General features: G+C 45.3%; 1 protein-coding gene across 4 annotated transcripts in view; it reads left to right on the forward strand.

Moving 5' to 3' along the window:
- Positions 1-15,317, forward strand: part of drn (zinc finger AN1-type doctor no) — a 30,244-nt gene that overhangs the window by 892 nt on the left and 14,035 nt on the right. The window contains exons 1-4 of one of the 4 annotated variants that reach the window (XM_075892188.1): positions 112-491; positions 2,476-2,656; positions 8,171-8,307; positions 13,879-14,032. In XM_075892188.1, the coding sequence (XP_075748303.1) occupies positions 2,503-2,656; positions 8,171-8,307; positions 13,879-14,032 (445 nt within the window). In that variant the 5' untranslated portion in view covers positions 112-491; positions 2,476-2,502. Of the gene's footprint in view, positions 1-111; positions 492-2,475; positions 2,657-8,143; positions 8,308-13,878; positions 14,033-15,317 lie in introns of those variants that run through there. The other 3 variants (XM_037422405.2, XM_037422407.2, XM_037422406.2) reach the window with 3 other exon arrangements.

A 15,317-nucleotide genomic window follows, 5' to 3' on the forward strand; every position in this document is an offset into this window, starting at 1 on the left:
GCTGGCGTCATCGCAGGAAGTGAAGTAGGTTTTCTTGGGCAAAAAACGCTAGCAGCGCCTCTGGGTCTCGTCCAATGACGAGCGAGGTTTTTGTCATGTGACGAAATTCTGATCTTTGATTGTGGCAATCTGCTGCTCATCACGAAAGCGAGGCAAGGCTGAGCTGGCTGAGCATTGTCCTTACTGTGGCCTGCTGTTTGGCCGACAAGATGCACCTTATTTCATGAACTGTGAAAGACAAAGAGCAGTGACTTGGACGACATTGTCTGCGAGCGATGCTTTTGTAGACTGGACACTGCCTGGCTGTGAAATATCGTTGGATACGTGGTGGACGCCATTTTCCCCTCGTCTCTCTGGTGGTGAATGTGCATTTCTCCTACAAGGAAGCGTTTACTAAACCTACCGTGTGGTTTCGTTTGGACTGTTCGTGGCTGCTACGGACTCATCGCCGCCACCCTGTTTTCGGGATAGCTATTCAGAGCCAACGTTAGGTGAGAGAACCTCTATCAGCTGGAAAATAAGTCAGGCCTAAAGCAATGCTACGCCCAGGCGTCTTGTAACGGGGGTCTCGACATGATGACGCAGCTGTATGTATAGACTTGCGTTGGCAGTCGAGTTTTGCTACGGGAAGGCTCGTAAGCTCTCTCGTGAGCCGTCTCGTGGTTAAATATGCGTTGTTCAACACCAGGACATCGGGATTTATAGGCCTATTGCGCAGGTTCGCAATCATCGGGGCATCTTTGACTGAGCATTTTGTTCAGTGTTCATTAGCATCGCCAACCTCTTGGCTGCTACTTCACGCCCAGTGATCGAATTGCTACTGCCGCCACGGCTTAACGACTATGAGACACGGGTAAAACGTTCAGCTTGTTCGACGGTGCCCTCGCGCGTTCACGGCTACCTACGTGTGCTGGTCGTAAAGAGCTGCTGTCGTTCTGCATTCTTCGCCTACGGTGCGGAGCGCGCATCAGGAGACTCGAGAGGCACGAAACAGTGCATGCTCTCATTGATGGGCGAGCCTTGTTCACGTGCACTGATGTCGATGTCCGTAAGCTTTTCGAAGACGCTCGTATCGCCCCTCAAGGGCAATGACTCGAACCAGGTTTAGCCCGGTCGTGATGGACGCATTTCGCGCATTAACTCGGCAACTTTCGATGACTGGGCCGTGCCAAGAGTGGTCGCGCAAGTTATTGTTCTTTGGTTCCGATCAAGTGATGTCCTTCACCTTGTCCTCGTTTTCTTTCGGACGCCTGCTGTCAACCTGTTGCTACGCGCCTCTCAAACAACACAAATCGGTGTGTTGACTGCATAACTGTGTTTGTTCGCCGCATGCTACGATTCCTAGAATTCTCAACTTATTAGCACGTGCGAGAACTATTGTCACCTCGGAGGGGCGTAAGTGGCGTCGAGAAACGCGCGTTTAGCGTCCGTTTCGTCATGAGCGTGCATGCGCAGCTATTTTCTCGCTTCCTTCTGACTTATCTCTATGCTTTCACAATTGCGCATCTAAATGCCATCAGGCGGCAACGAGGACGCGAGACGGGCTAAAAATCCCTACTTTCGTTTTGTATGTGAACATAGATGGGTAGTCCCTAAATTTAAACATCTCCGCTTGCAGTTTCGCACCCTTCAGTAAGATTAGAAGCGACCTTCATTTTGCTGACTTATCCATATCTCATAAACTTTTCCTGCAGTGTGTCAGGGTCGACCATGGTATCCATAGTTCCTTTAATAAAATAACTATAGGGGACTTTAGCACTGCGATCCGTCAGCGTCCATGGGAATTATCGGTATAACATGGATATCCCTAGTCTTCATGCTTGCAGGCGGCGAATGCCCTTTGAGTTTCGGTTTTATTTTCAATAAAAGAACGAGCAGTTCTGAACTTGAGCTGAGGTGAAATGGCGATCCTAGAAGTTGAAGAGTAACGGCCGCACATTTGCCAATTGTTGTTTTGTGACGAAGGAACTTCAAGCCACGTGAAGCCAGAAGGAACGTAAAGTATGAAGACTAGGAAAATTCATTTACTCCCCATAATTCCCATGCGTTGCAGCTCCCTTAGACACTAGTGCAAGAGTTCCCTCTAATGTATATTTAGGAAACTCTGTGATGATAATGAAGGCGCTAAATGTAAAAGCTTTTCTACTTCATTATGTCTGTTATCTGACATGCAAATAGGTGTGGACTGACACAGTAATTTCACTAATTGAACATGAGCTTCTATGAGGTCTTCAATAGTAACGACATGTTAACCTTAATGTGGCTGAGCCCGTACATATGTCACACATGAATTTTGGAAGATCAACTGCATTCGCAATTCATAAAAGGTGATGGTTCAAATCGAGCTGCTTCATTTGTAAAAAGGTGCATCTGGCTTCTATTGCAATCTTGTTGGCTGCCTAGTTACGGTTCATATGAGCCCTGGTTTTACTGCTGTATGAATGTTGTGGCGCACAACTTTCATGGTCTTGGCAGGCGTGACTAGCGACGCTGAGTGGTATCATGGAGCGGGACACCAATCAGATGTCGCAAAGTGGGGCCTTGTGCCGGTCCGGCTGCGGTTTTTATGGCAGTCCAGCCACGGACGGTCTCTGCTCACAATGCTACAAGGATGCCCTCAAGCGCAAACAGACAGCCGGGAGAGGCAGCCCAACAGGTGAGTTAGGCCATCCAGTGGATGCCAGAGGAGGAGTGTTCAACTGCGTTTTTTTTTTTTTTGGTAGAACCTAACTGAAGTGATGTCATACAGCATGTCTTTAGATTTCCTGTTCAAAATGCGGACAAAAAAAGTTATGCGAACTACGCAAAATTTTTTATCATTTGAACCAGTCGAGTCTCGGTATGAAGACTGTTTGCAGCACTGTGATTGTCCTGTTGTGGAGAGCGGTGTTCACAGTTTCTAGCTTTTATGGCTGTCAACTGCAGTGACTCAAGGGCTTGATGAAGTTGCCCATTTGACTAAAGGGGTGTTGGATGTAGTGCATATTTTGTAGCTATGCGTATTGAGATATTTAACACTCGTTTGTTAACATTGAAAAATTATACATCGAGGTTAAATAGGCACACACATTATCAAACTCACTTTATTCATACTTGTTGCCTTTTTTTTTTTGTTTACTGCTTTGGAATATAACAAGCAGCAAGAAAGAGTTACTTGACTAAGATGAAGTTTTGTAGTTCGTTCCATAGTAGGCTGCATTAATGTTGGCAAGTTTATATATTTCACTTAACTCATGTTGATTAGTATTGCCATTTGTGCTTGCAGCTTGGGAACGTACCATACCTGCCAACTCTCCCAATTTGTCCGGGAGACTCTCGAATTTTGACCTCCCGATTGTACGAATGCTATCTCAAATTTACAGAAAAATGGCTGCCACAGTAGTAGTGTGTTTTTTTTTCTTTTTTTAATCACTTGTATGCTGCGACAGTTGCGGTGCTGCAGAATAGTACTGCTAGGTAGTACCGCACATCTGGGCAAAGGCTGGTTGTGGGATAGGCTTGCCACCATGCCAAAAGGAGAAGGAAAAGGTACCACAACTTTTGTGTCTGTCTTGGCCCCCTCATTTTGTACGCAAGGCCTACACAGCCTGCTTTGGTCTCAGTTATGTGTGTTGTGTGGGTTGCATTTTTCCCCGAGTTCGATTAGAAAATCAGTGTCACGCATAATTCTGCGCTGTGAGACCCCCCGGAAAGGTGACAAGTACAGATATTATACCACGTGCGCCTGTGATACAAGCGTTTCGCACAGCTGCTAGGCAGACTCCCATAGGTTCACAGAAGCATTAGAACTACGTTTGTGCTGTGAAAGGGCAAGGCAGCACTGTAAGTTTCTTCCAAAGGAGCATGCCTGTTCCCAGGATTTCTTGTGGAACACAAGCGAATAAGGGATTACGCAGGACCATTGTTTCAGAAAATGTTCCTGAGGACGCGAAGCAGTATCCGTGTAGTTTGGACGCGCACTGCCATCATCGGGGAAATGGCTGCCGATGCCAAACACATAGTGATGGGCGCTCTGAAACGCTGTGATTTCACAATTGCAGTGGGCGAAGGCAACGGCATCGGGTCGCCAATGTCTCTGTAATTTAAGATGTACAACACCCTCTTCTTCAGCTACAGGCTCCCGAATTTTCAGGCTGCTAGGTTGGCAGGTATGCTTACAGGAGCATTGCTGGTGCTTTAACCCCACAGTGCCCAGCGTATTATATTTGTTATGCCAAATTTGAAGCTAGGCCCGCTGCTAAAGACCGAAACTGAAAGCTCAAAAGCTGCTTGGTGGCTTTAGGGAACGCTGAAGTGTGTTTTAGAATCTTCGGGCTTCTAGTTATTACCACCCGAGCACCGCAAGCTCACTATCGAACGCACGGGATGGAATTCCAGCTCGAACGTTCTACGCTAGAAAGTGTACTCATGGCTAATTTTTTCTAAAAACTTGCGTGAACTCTTTAACATCATACATTATCTGGTCCCTAGGTATACTTTGGGATGTGTCATAGCTTAGGACTCTACGGCAGCGGGGTAATTTCGCCCGTAGCATATCTGATACAGTGGGCGTTACTTGAACGCGCACTCCAAGCCATTGAAGCTGCGTGTTCGTCGCTGTGCTGTCAGAGTGCCTGATGCTCCACGGAAACACAAAAAAGGGACACCATTCGAGCTTTCCATCACCTGCTTAATAAAAAAAAATAGTTCCACTGTAAGAGCCCAATCTTGACATCTGGAAAGATGGTGTTAGACATTACCCACTGGTAACGAACCGGGGCTACGCCACGGGAATGGTGTGACAAGTGAAAATAAGCTCGATTCCATCATTGGTTTCAATTGTGGCATCAAACTTTCCCTCAGCAAGGCAAGAAATTGTGTTTCTGATTATTATAGGTACTGAAGTAGAACACTGGTGTGCCGCTAATATCGTTTCAAGAAAGCCCACTGTATCATATATAACACGAATTGTATTTCTTATATGTAACATCTCTACCACTACTACTTGTGCTAAATATGTTCTGCTGCACCTCAAGAGCACAGAAACGAACTTTCTGATTTTTTTCTACGACCACTTCTCTACCCGGGCTTTCAGGGGTTAATCTGCTTTGTGCTTCCGATAAGTCTTTTGATACATGCAGTTGGTAGCCATAAAAGCTAGAAACAACAAAGTAAGTGCTTTGCTGAACAGGGTATGCATACATGGTCACATGCAAGAAGTCTGCATGTTACGCATTGCTTTTTCTTTTAAGGTTTTGAACTGGAAGTTATGTACGGCACTTATGCTTAGGTTCTTAGTCTGCCGAGTGTGAATACAGTTGAGATTGTAGAGCTGGAGTGGTGTCCTGCTCTTTGTTTGTGTGGCATGCTTTGCTGGCTTGGTCTTTTCAGGTTCACAGAGCGGGTCATTCTTAAGTACACTTGGCATAGTCGTCCTCAGAAGAACAGTGCAGCAGGTTGCCTTGCTAATCAGTATTTTGTTGATTACTTGTTACAGTCAAACAAAAGAGAGATGTAAGAGATGGACAGTGTGCCTACATTGAAATGTGGGTTAAGAAAATGCATACTCTTTGTATAAGAGTGACCTCATATAAGAAAAAAAAATACATAAAATTGCTGTCCGATGTGTGGCTCATATGCAGAGGTTCAACTGGAATTGTTATACTTCATACAAAGTGTCATAAAGATAGAAAAATGGACAAGTTGATTTTTGTTATTTTATGTTGTGAACCATGAAGAGTATCATAGCATGAGCTTATATTTTCATGCAATGAGTATAAATTTGTTAGCAAGAATGTTGAGCAGTGCTGTGGGTCTGAAGGTGAACATACTCGATAGAGATCTGTCTGGCTGGGTGAGAATTCATATGAATAAAATAGAACTTTCCAGCCACTTTTCGTCCAAAGTTTTGTTGTGTTGAAGTTAAAATTGTAAACTTACCTGACGTTTTGCGACCGATTCGGTCCCTTCTTCAGGGGCACTGAAGCTAGCGGCATTTCTTGGTGGTGTCCTCCTCTCCATCATTATTCTTGTTGTTTTCTACACTGTCTTCGTGCATGTAAACACTCAGTCCCCCTCTCCATCATTATTCTTGTTGTTTTCTACACTGTCTTCGTGCATGTAAACACTCAGTAAGCTCCCAGTTGAGCGGTTAATATTTCCAGCTGTTGTTCGGATCCCTTTTTGTGTGGCTACCTTCTGTGTTGATGACCTGGGCGTCGCTGTGTTTTGCGAGCCTGTTTCGTGTAGCCTTGAGGTTATGCACGTCGTTTTTATGTTGCCATAATAATTCCGAGTAGTGTTTAGGGGCGAAGCTCCTTATGGCGTGGCTTGTGCGTCCACCGTAGTATGTAACCACCAGTGGCACATACCCGAAATAGGTATAACATTTGACCTCCAAGGTGGTGCCGGTGAGAGATTTCTTCTGTGCGTTGTTTAACAATAAAAAATAGTGCTCAATGTACATGCCAATGGCTGCTAATGGGGAATGAGAGACAGGAGCATTCGGCTTTTAGTCAACGCGCACGCTGCGATCCCCATTAGCAGCCATTGGCATGTACATTGAGCACTATCGGACAAGAAAGGGTTGCTACATTATACTCGCTGGGTATAACCTCCTTAGTTTTAGAAAGGTTTAGCGAGTGTTGAGCCGCAGGGCCATGAATACAATGAACTAGTATATACCATGAATGAATTCGAGGTGGTTAAAGGGGGAAAGCAGATACGAAACGCAAGCCGTAAGAAAGTAAAAGCCGAATTTCCCTGTCTCTCATTCTCCCTTAGCAGCCATTGGCATGTACATTAAGCACTATCTGACAAGAAAGCGTTGCTACGTTATACTCTCTGGGCGTAACCTCCTTGGTTTTAGAAAGGTTTAGCGAGCGTTGAGCCCCAGTGCCATGAATACAGTGGAGTAGTATATGCCATGAAGTCGAGGTGGTTAAAGGTGGGAAGTAGACGCGAAGCGCAAGCCGTAAGAAAGTGTGCGTGTGCCACCTCTCGTTTAGTCCTGGAATGCCCGCTGGATGACGGTGCTTCTATATGCGGAATATATAATGAAAAGATGCGAGATGGTGGGACTTGGAGTGTTGAATAGATGGACGAACGGACACACAGACAGATGCGTGGATGGACGCATTAACGGACGCAGGGATGGGCGCACGAACAGACGCATGGACGGTCACACAGACGGACGCATGGATGGACGAATGCTTCGCCCCACTCTCCATCATTCACTCCGTGGATATGCTGCCATTTTTTTTTTCCCATCGAGTGCCTTGACAATCAGGGCATGCAACCTCGTCCGAGGAATGTTTTTTTTGGCAGTCGGTGTTCTGGTTGTGGCAAGAGTCGCCGGGTTGTTGAAACGGGTTAGTGCGCCACTTGGATACTCTCCTTCCACTGTACCGTGACGCGGTAGGAATGTTTAGGAGAGGCTTCACTGTTACTGTCACCTTTTGCAGAAGAGGGCAGGGGGGGCACTTTCCCGGATGGCTGGCTTACTCGGCGAATAAATCTCTTGGGGTATTCATTGCCCAAGAGTTCTGTATGGATCGCTTCTTCACGTGTGTTTCGATGATCGGTCACATGGTTGGTATTGAACTGTAGATACTGTCCGGTGTGCTGCACGAAACGCGCTTGCAGAATATAGTGAAAAGATTGACCATTGCATCAATTTCGATGACGCCTGGGTCATAGACATGGAAGGTCGCTGCCCAAGAAAGCTGTTAGTTCTTGGAGTCCTGGCATATCTAAACAACGCCTCAAAACATTACCCCCTCAACTGGGACCTTACCGAGTGAATGCATGCACAGTCTACGGAACCAGTTGAGAAAACACCTTAGCAACAAGAACGATGGGAAGTAGGACGATGGAGAGGGAGACACTACCAAGAAACGGCTGGCAAGAAATGGCGCTAGCTTTGGAGCCGGCCAAACAGTCAGTCCTTGAAGAGGGTACCGAATTGGTCCCGAAATGTCGGGTCGGTTTGTATAGTTTTTAATTTTAGCATTAGAAACGTTAAACTAAATGTGCCCCGGAGAAGTCTAGCTCCTTTTAATAAAGTGCCCGCACTGTACAAGCCCAGTGGGGAGAAGTTGCAAAGCTCTGCTCTTGTGTGTGCTTAAAGTGAAATATAGTTATTTTCCTATGGGTGCCATTGCAGCGGCGTCATCTTCGCTTGGGCTTGCAGCTTCGTCCTCTTCAAGCAGCAGCGAGTGTGCCTCTTCCGCCAGCGTCGCCGCAGTGTCGGACCCTGCCCTCAACACAGCCAGCCCCACAGTTCCTCCCGTACTGGCCTCCACATCTCAGGATGCAGCCGTCAGTGAGGTGGGCTGAAGCACTCACTCAAGACATTGCCACATTTATTATTTAATCAGTTCGCATCTTTTTGTCCATTGTGCAGGCATGATTTCTTCAATTAGTTTCGATATGGCACAGTTTACTAGCTCCTGTCTTAGTTTAGTTTACAGTGCCATTGACTGAAATGTCACATCCAGCCACAGATTTCTCTAGCCTTGCATGTGCAACAATTTGGTTGTCCTGTTAGCCTTCTCACAACCGTGAATGACCTGGGCTGTAGTAGGGACAGCAATGTACCAATTTGAACTGCACAAGTAGGGCTGGCAAGCATCCATTCAAGGCACCTGCACCTTCAGTAGTTGGTTTGTTGGTTCACCAACTAAATATTGGTCATATGGGCCGTATGTACTCGCGTAATCCTCGAACTCTCATAATTCTCATACCCCTCTCATTGCTTAACAAAATTATGATTGTTTTTTTTTTTCACATGTAATTATCGCATCCCTGAAAGTTGCAGAAGAAATGTTGTTTGCTCCTTCAAACCACTCATGATAGCACACAAAAGCTTGGCGCTATCATCAGCCTGGCGGTACTATTAACGCACAACCATGTCCTTTGAAATATCTGCTCATGCCACCGATCACTGAGGTCATAGCACTAGCCCCAGTCGTATCCAATCCAAGCCAAAGTGGCAAGTGCGTGTTGTCTGTTCTGCTATGGGGCAACACCAAAGTTACACGGCTGCCTTCAAGCTGAAAGTGATTAATCATGCACTAAACAATGGCAACAGAGCTGCTGGTAAGCACTTCGGAGAGTTAGGTGCTCGCTACTGGCGACGGCAGCACGAGCAGCTGAAAGCTATGAAGACCTGTCCAAGACTGGGATGGATGGCAAAACATTATTTCGTTAGAAGGCAACTGCGGATGATTCCGTCTCAGGTGGCCATCAGCCCAAAGTTGATGTCGCACGTTAACCTTTCGCGGGCTCCCGTTGAGTGACAAGACAAGTTTACGGACTAAATAAAGTGCGGTAACCTGCAGTTCGCATCTTGTTTTTGAGTGAATCATTATCTTAGCTCTTGTAATGATTTCAGAGGCCTGAAATTCTTCAATTTAGGCCTTAACGGGGAACACTGTACTTGAGACGAAATGTCAGATATCTTCATGCGTTTGTAAAAAACATTCACAGTGTGATCAAGGTTTTTATGCTGATTTCAAAAATGCAATTACTGTTCCTCTAAACCAATTAGTTTTCAAGATATCCTAAAATTAATTATCTATTATTTGCCGGTATAATGAGACGGGAAATTTTTATTGCAGAACTACTATTGGCACATGCCTGTATACTAATGAACAAAAGCTGCATAATGGTAGGAGTGCTTTTTTTTTTATTTGATAATTTTAGCAAGGTTTGTCTCATCTTGCACTTCAGTGTTGCAGACATGCCCACTTTAAGCTCCAATTTCTGGCAAAAAAAGTTTTTTGAAGATCTTAATAAAAAAAATTCACACCTACCATTGTGTAAACTAAAGATACAGCTACATGTCACAACAAAATTGACAGTCCTAGCTGCTCTAGAGGCAGAGATATCTTTCAGACAAGTTTGCAACTGCAGAAAAATTTGAATCCTGAGAAATCATGCAAAAACACGGGTCCATTTTGGGCAGACAGTAGCATGGAAAAGCTGTTAATTTACAGTGATTTGCAAATTCAGCTTTCTCAGTAGGCACCAGGCATGTAGTCCTTCCGTTTTGCGCCACCTAAATGGCGTTTTTTCAATGCCCGCTGCATGCTTTCCGCAGAGGCACACTTGCGAGCTGATGCGATCGCCTTGGGCTCGTCTGCCGACTAGGCCGCTTACCAGTTCGGTGACGCCTACCGTATAAACCAGACTATAGGTTGAGTGGGAATATAGGTCTACCCCCCAAGTTCAGGTTGCCAAAAAAGAAAAAAAAGGAAAACAACCCGAAATTGCCAAACGACATTTATTTGCGAATTGGGCGCACCGCACCCCGATTGTCGGAGCTCCCCTCAACCACCATTGCAACTGTTCCTATTCGTCAGACGAAGCACCACTGTCTTCTGATGACGAGAGTTTGTCGCTGGCCGCCTCCAACAGTGCGTTGTCTTCCGTGCCATACAGCGAGTTGCTGATGGAACATTTCTTAAAAGCATTTTACAGCATTGAATCTGGCAAGGAATACCAGGCGGAAAGCACCTAGTCGCAAACAGTCGCAAGCGGAGGCCTCTGTAGGCAGCCTGTCAGTGTCTTTGGGTTGTCGCAGGACATCCACTTTTAGTACTCCAGCCGCACTCGGTCCTTGAACGGCTTGTTTAGCACAGCATCGAACGGTTGGAGGGTGGACGATATACCACCTCGTATCACGGCGAGGTCCATTTTTTTCATCGCCCAGTGCGTGCTTCACAGCGTCGGTTAAGTGACCACAAAACGCATCTAACACCAGCATGCTGCAAAGACGCAGCAGTGCACCTGGCTGACGGTTCCAGACTTCTCGTATCCATTCGAGCATCATGGCCTCGTCCATGTATCCCTTTTTGTTGATGCGAAAGACAACACTGGGCGGAAACACTTCCTTCAGCATTGTCTTACGTTTGAGAATGATGAAGGGCGGAAGCTTTTTACCATCTGCCATGCATGCCAGCATGACAGTAAAGGGCGAGTGCTCGTTGCCAGTGGACAACAGCTTCATATCCTTGGCGCCACGCTGCAGGATCATGGTCGATGAAGGCGTGTCAAACCACACGGGGGTCTCGTCAGCGTTGCCAATCTGCCCAATCATGTAGTTGTTCTGCTCCTGAAGCCGGTTCACGAAGCCCTGAAAGTTTATAAGCTTGTCCTCGAACTTGTCTGGAAACTTCTGACAGTTGGATGTGCGCCGCCGGAAAGAAAATCCTTTGCGTCTCATAAATCGATGCACCCAAGAGTTAGGTGCGCGAAACTCTTCTCTCGTGAGCCCAGCTTCTCGAGCGAGTTCCACAGCTTTCTTGTGAATGGTACCCACGGTCGCTGGCAGCGAGCATGCATGAACTTCCCACACAAAGTTTCCTAGCGATTCTCTAGCTGCGGATGAACCGCACATCACCCACAAAATGACATTTTCCGTGGATTGCACATCTGCAGCCTCCCTTTCTGCTCCCTCCAATAGCGCACGCTTTTTTTCCGATACACCAAAGTGGCGCTAAGCAGCCATAGTCAACAACTTCTAGTTTAAATGCAGCTGAGCATTGCCTTCTCGTACCGCTACTCATATTCAGTGAACGAAAAAAAGACCACTGAAAATGAAACACAATGTCAAGCGGAGCGAGAACTTAGAACAGATCAGAGACAAATCACGAACACAAAAAAACAGACAAGAGAGAAAAAATCAAGCTGCTATTATATTTGAATGCGAATATGACCGTGTCCAGATTTTCCGCGTGGTTCCTCGATCTTGAAAAAAAAAAGGTGTCGCGACTTCTCTTGAAATTCTTGATTGCTACAGACCTCGCATGTGACTAATGATAAGTGACAATTGTGTTTGGGGTATAGTGCAGCGAGATAGACTACCGGCACAATACTTGCAAGTGGAATAGCACAAAGGCCACCGTCTTATGCAGGCTTACGTCGTGCTAGAGAGAGAGAGGAAACTTTATTAGAACTTGGCCGGCAGCTTGGTCTTGCTATGCAAGATTTTTATTTAAAAAACCTGCTCGTGCTTAGTTAAAAACAAAGGACATTAGCTACAATTAGCAAAGAGAAAACCGAGCGGGGCAATTGGCTGCAAATTATGCAAGGCTAGATTTGCCAGCTACCTACAACATCCTCAACCTCCAGCTTTTCATGCACATGCAAGCCACATGTTGCCAGACAGTGGTGCACTGTCAGTTAGACACAGCTATATAGGACGAGGGGCGACTTCAGCTCGTTTTATTGAAAATATCTCGACTTATATTCCGCTTTATATGGTATGTGTGACAAATGTATGTGCGTAATCCGCGATCCATCCTATAATAAAGTGGTTTTCCGGCTTGTCCAGATTGAGTTGTTGATGTCGCAGACTGAACTCGTGCATTCGCTCATCAATTTCAAGGCTCCAAGAGCAGCGAGGTGTTAGTTTCCTAGAAACGTAAGATTGCCATTTTCGAGTAGAGGCCGCGGCGCAATATGTTCATCGTTGCGGACGCATTGTTACAAGCACTATACCTGTTGCCAGTTGCCTTCATTGCGCGGGTGGCGAGTCTGTTCACAGTAAACGGATTGATTTTTTGCTGTTCGCCGACGCGCAGCGAACTGCACTCTAGCGACCCGTCGCACAGTTCATGTCAGACGAGGGGAACCCGCGGCATCGGCGGGTTTAGCGATAAGACTGGGCTTCTGTTTCATCGTTGCAAAGATTGCTATCTCTCGTAGCTTCACTTCTGCTTTTTTACTTGCTGTCCTGTAACTGTTGAAGCTCCAAAACACTGCCGCTTTCAGCGACGTTGACGACAACCGACGGGCTCGTCTGTGAGTTAAGCCTACACCGTGACTCGGCGACCGCCGTCGAACGCCGCGAGTTTGCTATCCTCTCTGTCCTGAGTGATAGCGGGGCTCTTTCTGAAGTTCACAGCGGGCGAACGATCGCTACACCTGCGTCACAAATTAGTGCAGCAAGGAACTTTTTTACTGCGGCAGGCAGTCGACAGCATCATGACAAAATGGTGCCACATGTCCGTGCGCATAACAAAAAAGCAGACGCCGGAAATGCCACTTGGCCAATCGGGTGCCTAGGTTTTGTCATGTGCCCTAAGCAGCCAATAGGATTGCGCGGTGTTGCTTCTCGACGCGTTTTTGCTGAAAAATCAATGCGCAAGGCGAGCCACTGGTGGCGGGAAATCGAAGATGAAGAACAACCCTTCCAAACAAGACCAAGATGACCACGATAGCTTGTGTGTAACGGCAACGGTTTGGCGTAGAAAAATGTCTATTTGTGCTTAGATTCATCTCACAGGGGTCTTATAAATTGATTTTGTGCCAGAAATGACACGAGAAGCTTGAAACTTCTCAGATAAGTGCTAAAATAGTTGCAGATTTCAAAAATGTCAACTTTAAAAAGTTGTTTTTTTTTCGCGAGTTTTGGCCTTTTAAGACCCGTGTCCCCCCTTATATATGCATATTTTGTATTTCGAATTCTCAGTATACCAAACTATTTTGCGATCCCCTTCGAGTTCAATATATGCAGGATCGACTGTACCACACTTCTCAGCAGAATGACGAAAAAAAGTATAGAGAATGCCAGCCTAATACCATAAAATTTTTATTAATGTTGTAGTGTGCATCAAGCAAGTGTGCTTGCAGCAGTTATCCAATTTGTGTCTAGAAAAGGCTCTAAAAGGCCGGTCCTTCAGCTTTTGCTGCGACTGTGCTGCGCCTTCCACGCAGGTCTGGTGTCCTCACCCTGGATGTTTGACTGGCACTTGCAGCATCACTGTATACAGTGTCCTCTCGGAGTGTTGACGCTGTTGCTCATTCGAAGCTAGAATTTTGAGCTATTGCAGTGCAATGTATGCTTGTGTTGTGAGAGTAGCTGATACCCTGTCTTTGTATGGGTCCTATAAGGCCTGTTGCTTGTTGCAGAAGGCAGACCTGGATGCACCATCAAAATCTACTGAGAGCGTGACCTCTGAAACGGGCAGCCAGCAAGACGACCAGAAGGACCAGAAGAAAAAGAAAAATCGGTGTAGGATGTGCCGCAAAAAGGTCGGCCTCACGGGTGAGTGTCAGGCCCTGGTTTCCATCCATGTCATGTTGACTCAAGAGCTGATCAACCTATGCAACTTTCTTTTTTTTAATAGATTTTCGTGAAAATTTGCACACTGGTTGAAAGTGTGCTACTCTTAAAATTTCATGACCATATCTTTACAACTTTTTCATATCCAATATATTTCTCTTTTTGTTCATGTTTCGAGTCTGACTCGCTTAAAATACAATAGGAATCTCGTTCAACGCACTTTGCATTCTAAGATGTTTAATTGAGGGCATGGCAATCACAGATTTTATTTGCTGCACAATTTTTTTACTTCTCATTTTTCATGAGGTTACTGTGCAACAGGCATTGAGACTGTATACAACATGTCAAATTTTTCATGAGGTTATTATACTGTGATTGATATATTAACAAGCATTGAGTCTGTGTGTGTCATGTCAAGTAGCTTATTATTAAAAGGCAATACTGACAAAGCAGTATTGTCATGCCCTGGACTGTACTTCAAGGAATAAAGACTGAACTGAAAAAGATGCAGCAGTTGCTGAGAGATGAGTGGAACAAGGGAAGCGGGAAACAAGAAAAATCATTTCGAGAAAACTGCTCTTGAAATTGTACCAACTATATTTCAATATAAGGGGAGATGCTCCTCAAAAAATTTTTTCTTCAAATGTTTGCGACAGCTCAATGAAACTTTCTCCAGTTATTCGAGCTCCTCTTTTCAAATCTGCTTTTATTTTTCTTATGGCTCATTTAGTTAATTTCTTGCAGACCATGCATTTGTAAAAAGAATGCGTTTTTGTGCAAGCTTAGACAACAATAGTAAGCACAAGAAATCTCTAAAAATAACAAATGTTCTCCTAAGTAATTGTAGAATGCAATAAAGCAAAAACACGTAACATTTGTGTGCTGGCCTAGAAAAAAACTCTAATGCTGAGTTTGAGTTTTACTATACTCAAGGAACAAGCTTCTGAATATGTTTGAGACTTTTGAAAGACGTTTACGTGAATTCAGGACATGTTAAACTTTAAATGCCAAATTTTATTGCAATCAGACTAGGTAAAGCGTACAAATTATAGTGCACAAGCTCTAATAATGCCGAAAAAGGAGGAACTGAGAAAAAGAGGTTTGAAAGTTCAAAAACATGTTTAATACTATACTCTTCAACCAACCTGCATGAAATTCACAGAGAATGTCAGCAAAGCTATCTTGAAAAAGTTGACAGTTTCAGAATAATCCAGCACTATATATTGGACCCTTAGTCTCTGCAAGCTGCCTCCTCCCGACGTTTTTT

The sequence above is a fragment of the Rhipicephalus microplus genome, chromosome 4, assembly GCF_043290135.1.
Source record: "Rhipicephalus microplus isolate Deutch F79 chromosome 4, USDA_Rmic, whole genome shotgun sequence".
Classification (NCBI taxonomy): Eukaryota; Metazoa; Arthropoda; class Arachnida; order Ixodida; family Ixodidae; genus Rhipicephalus; species Rhipicephalus microplus.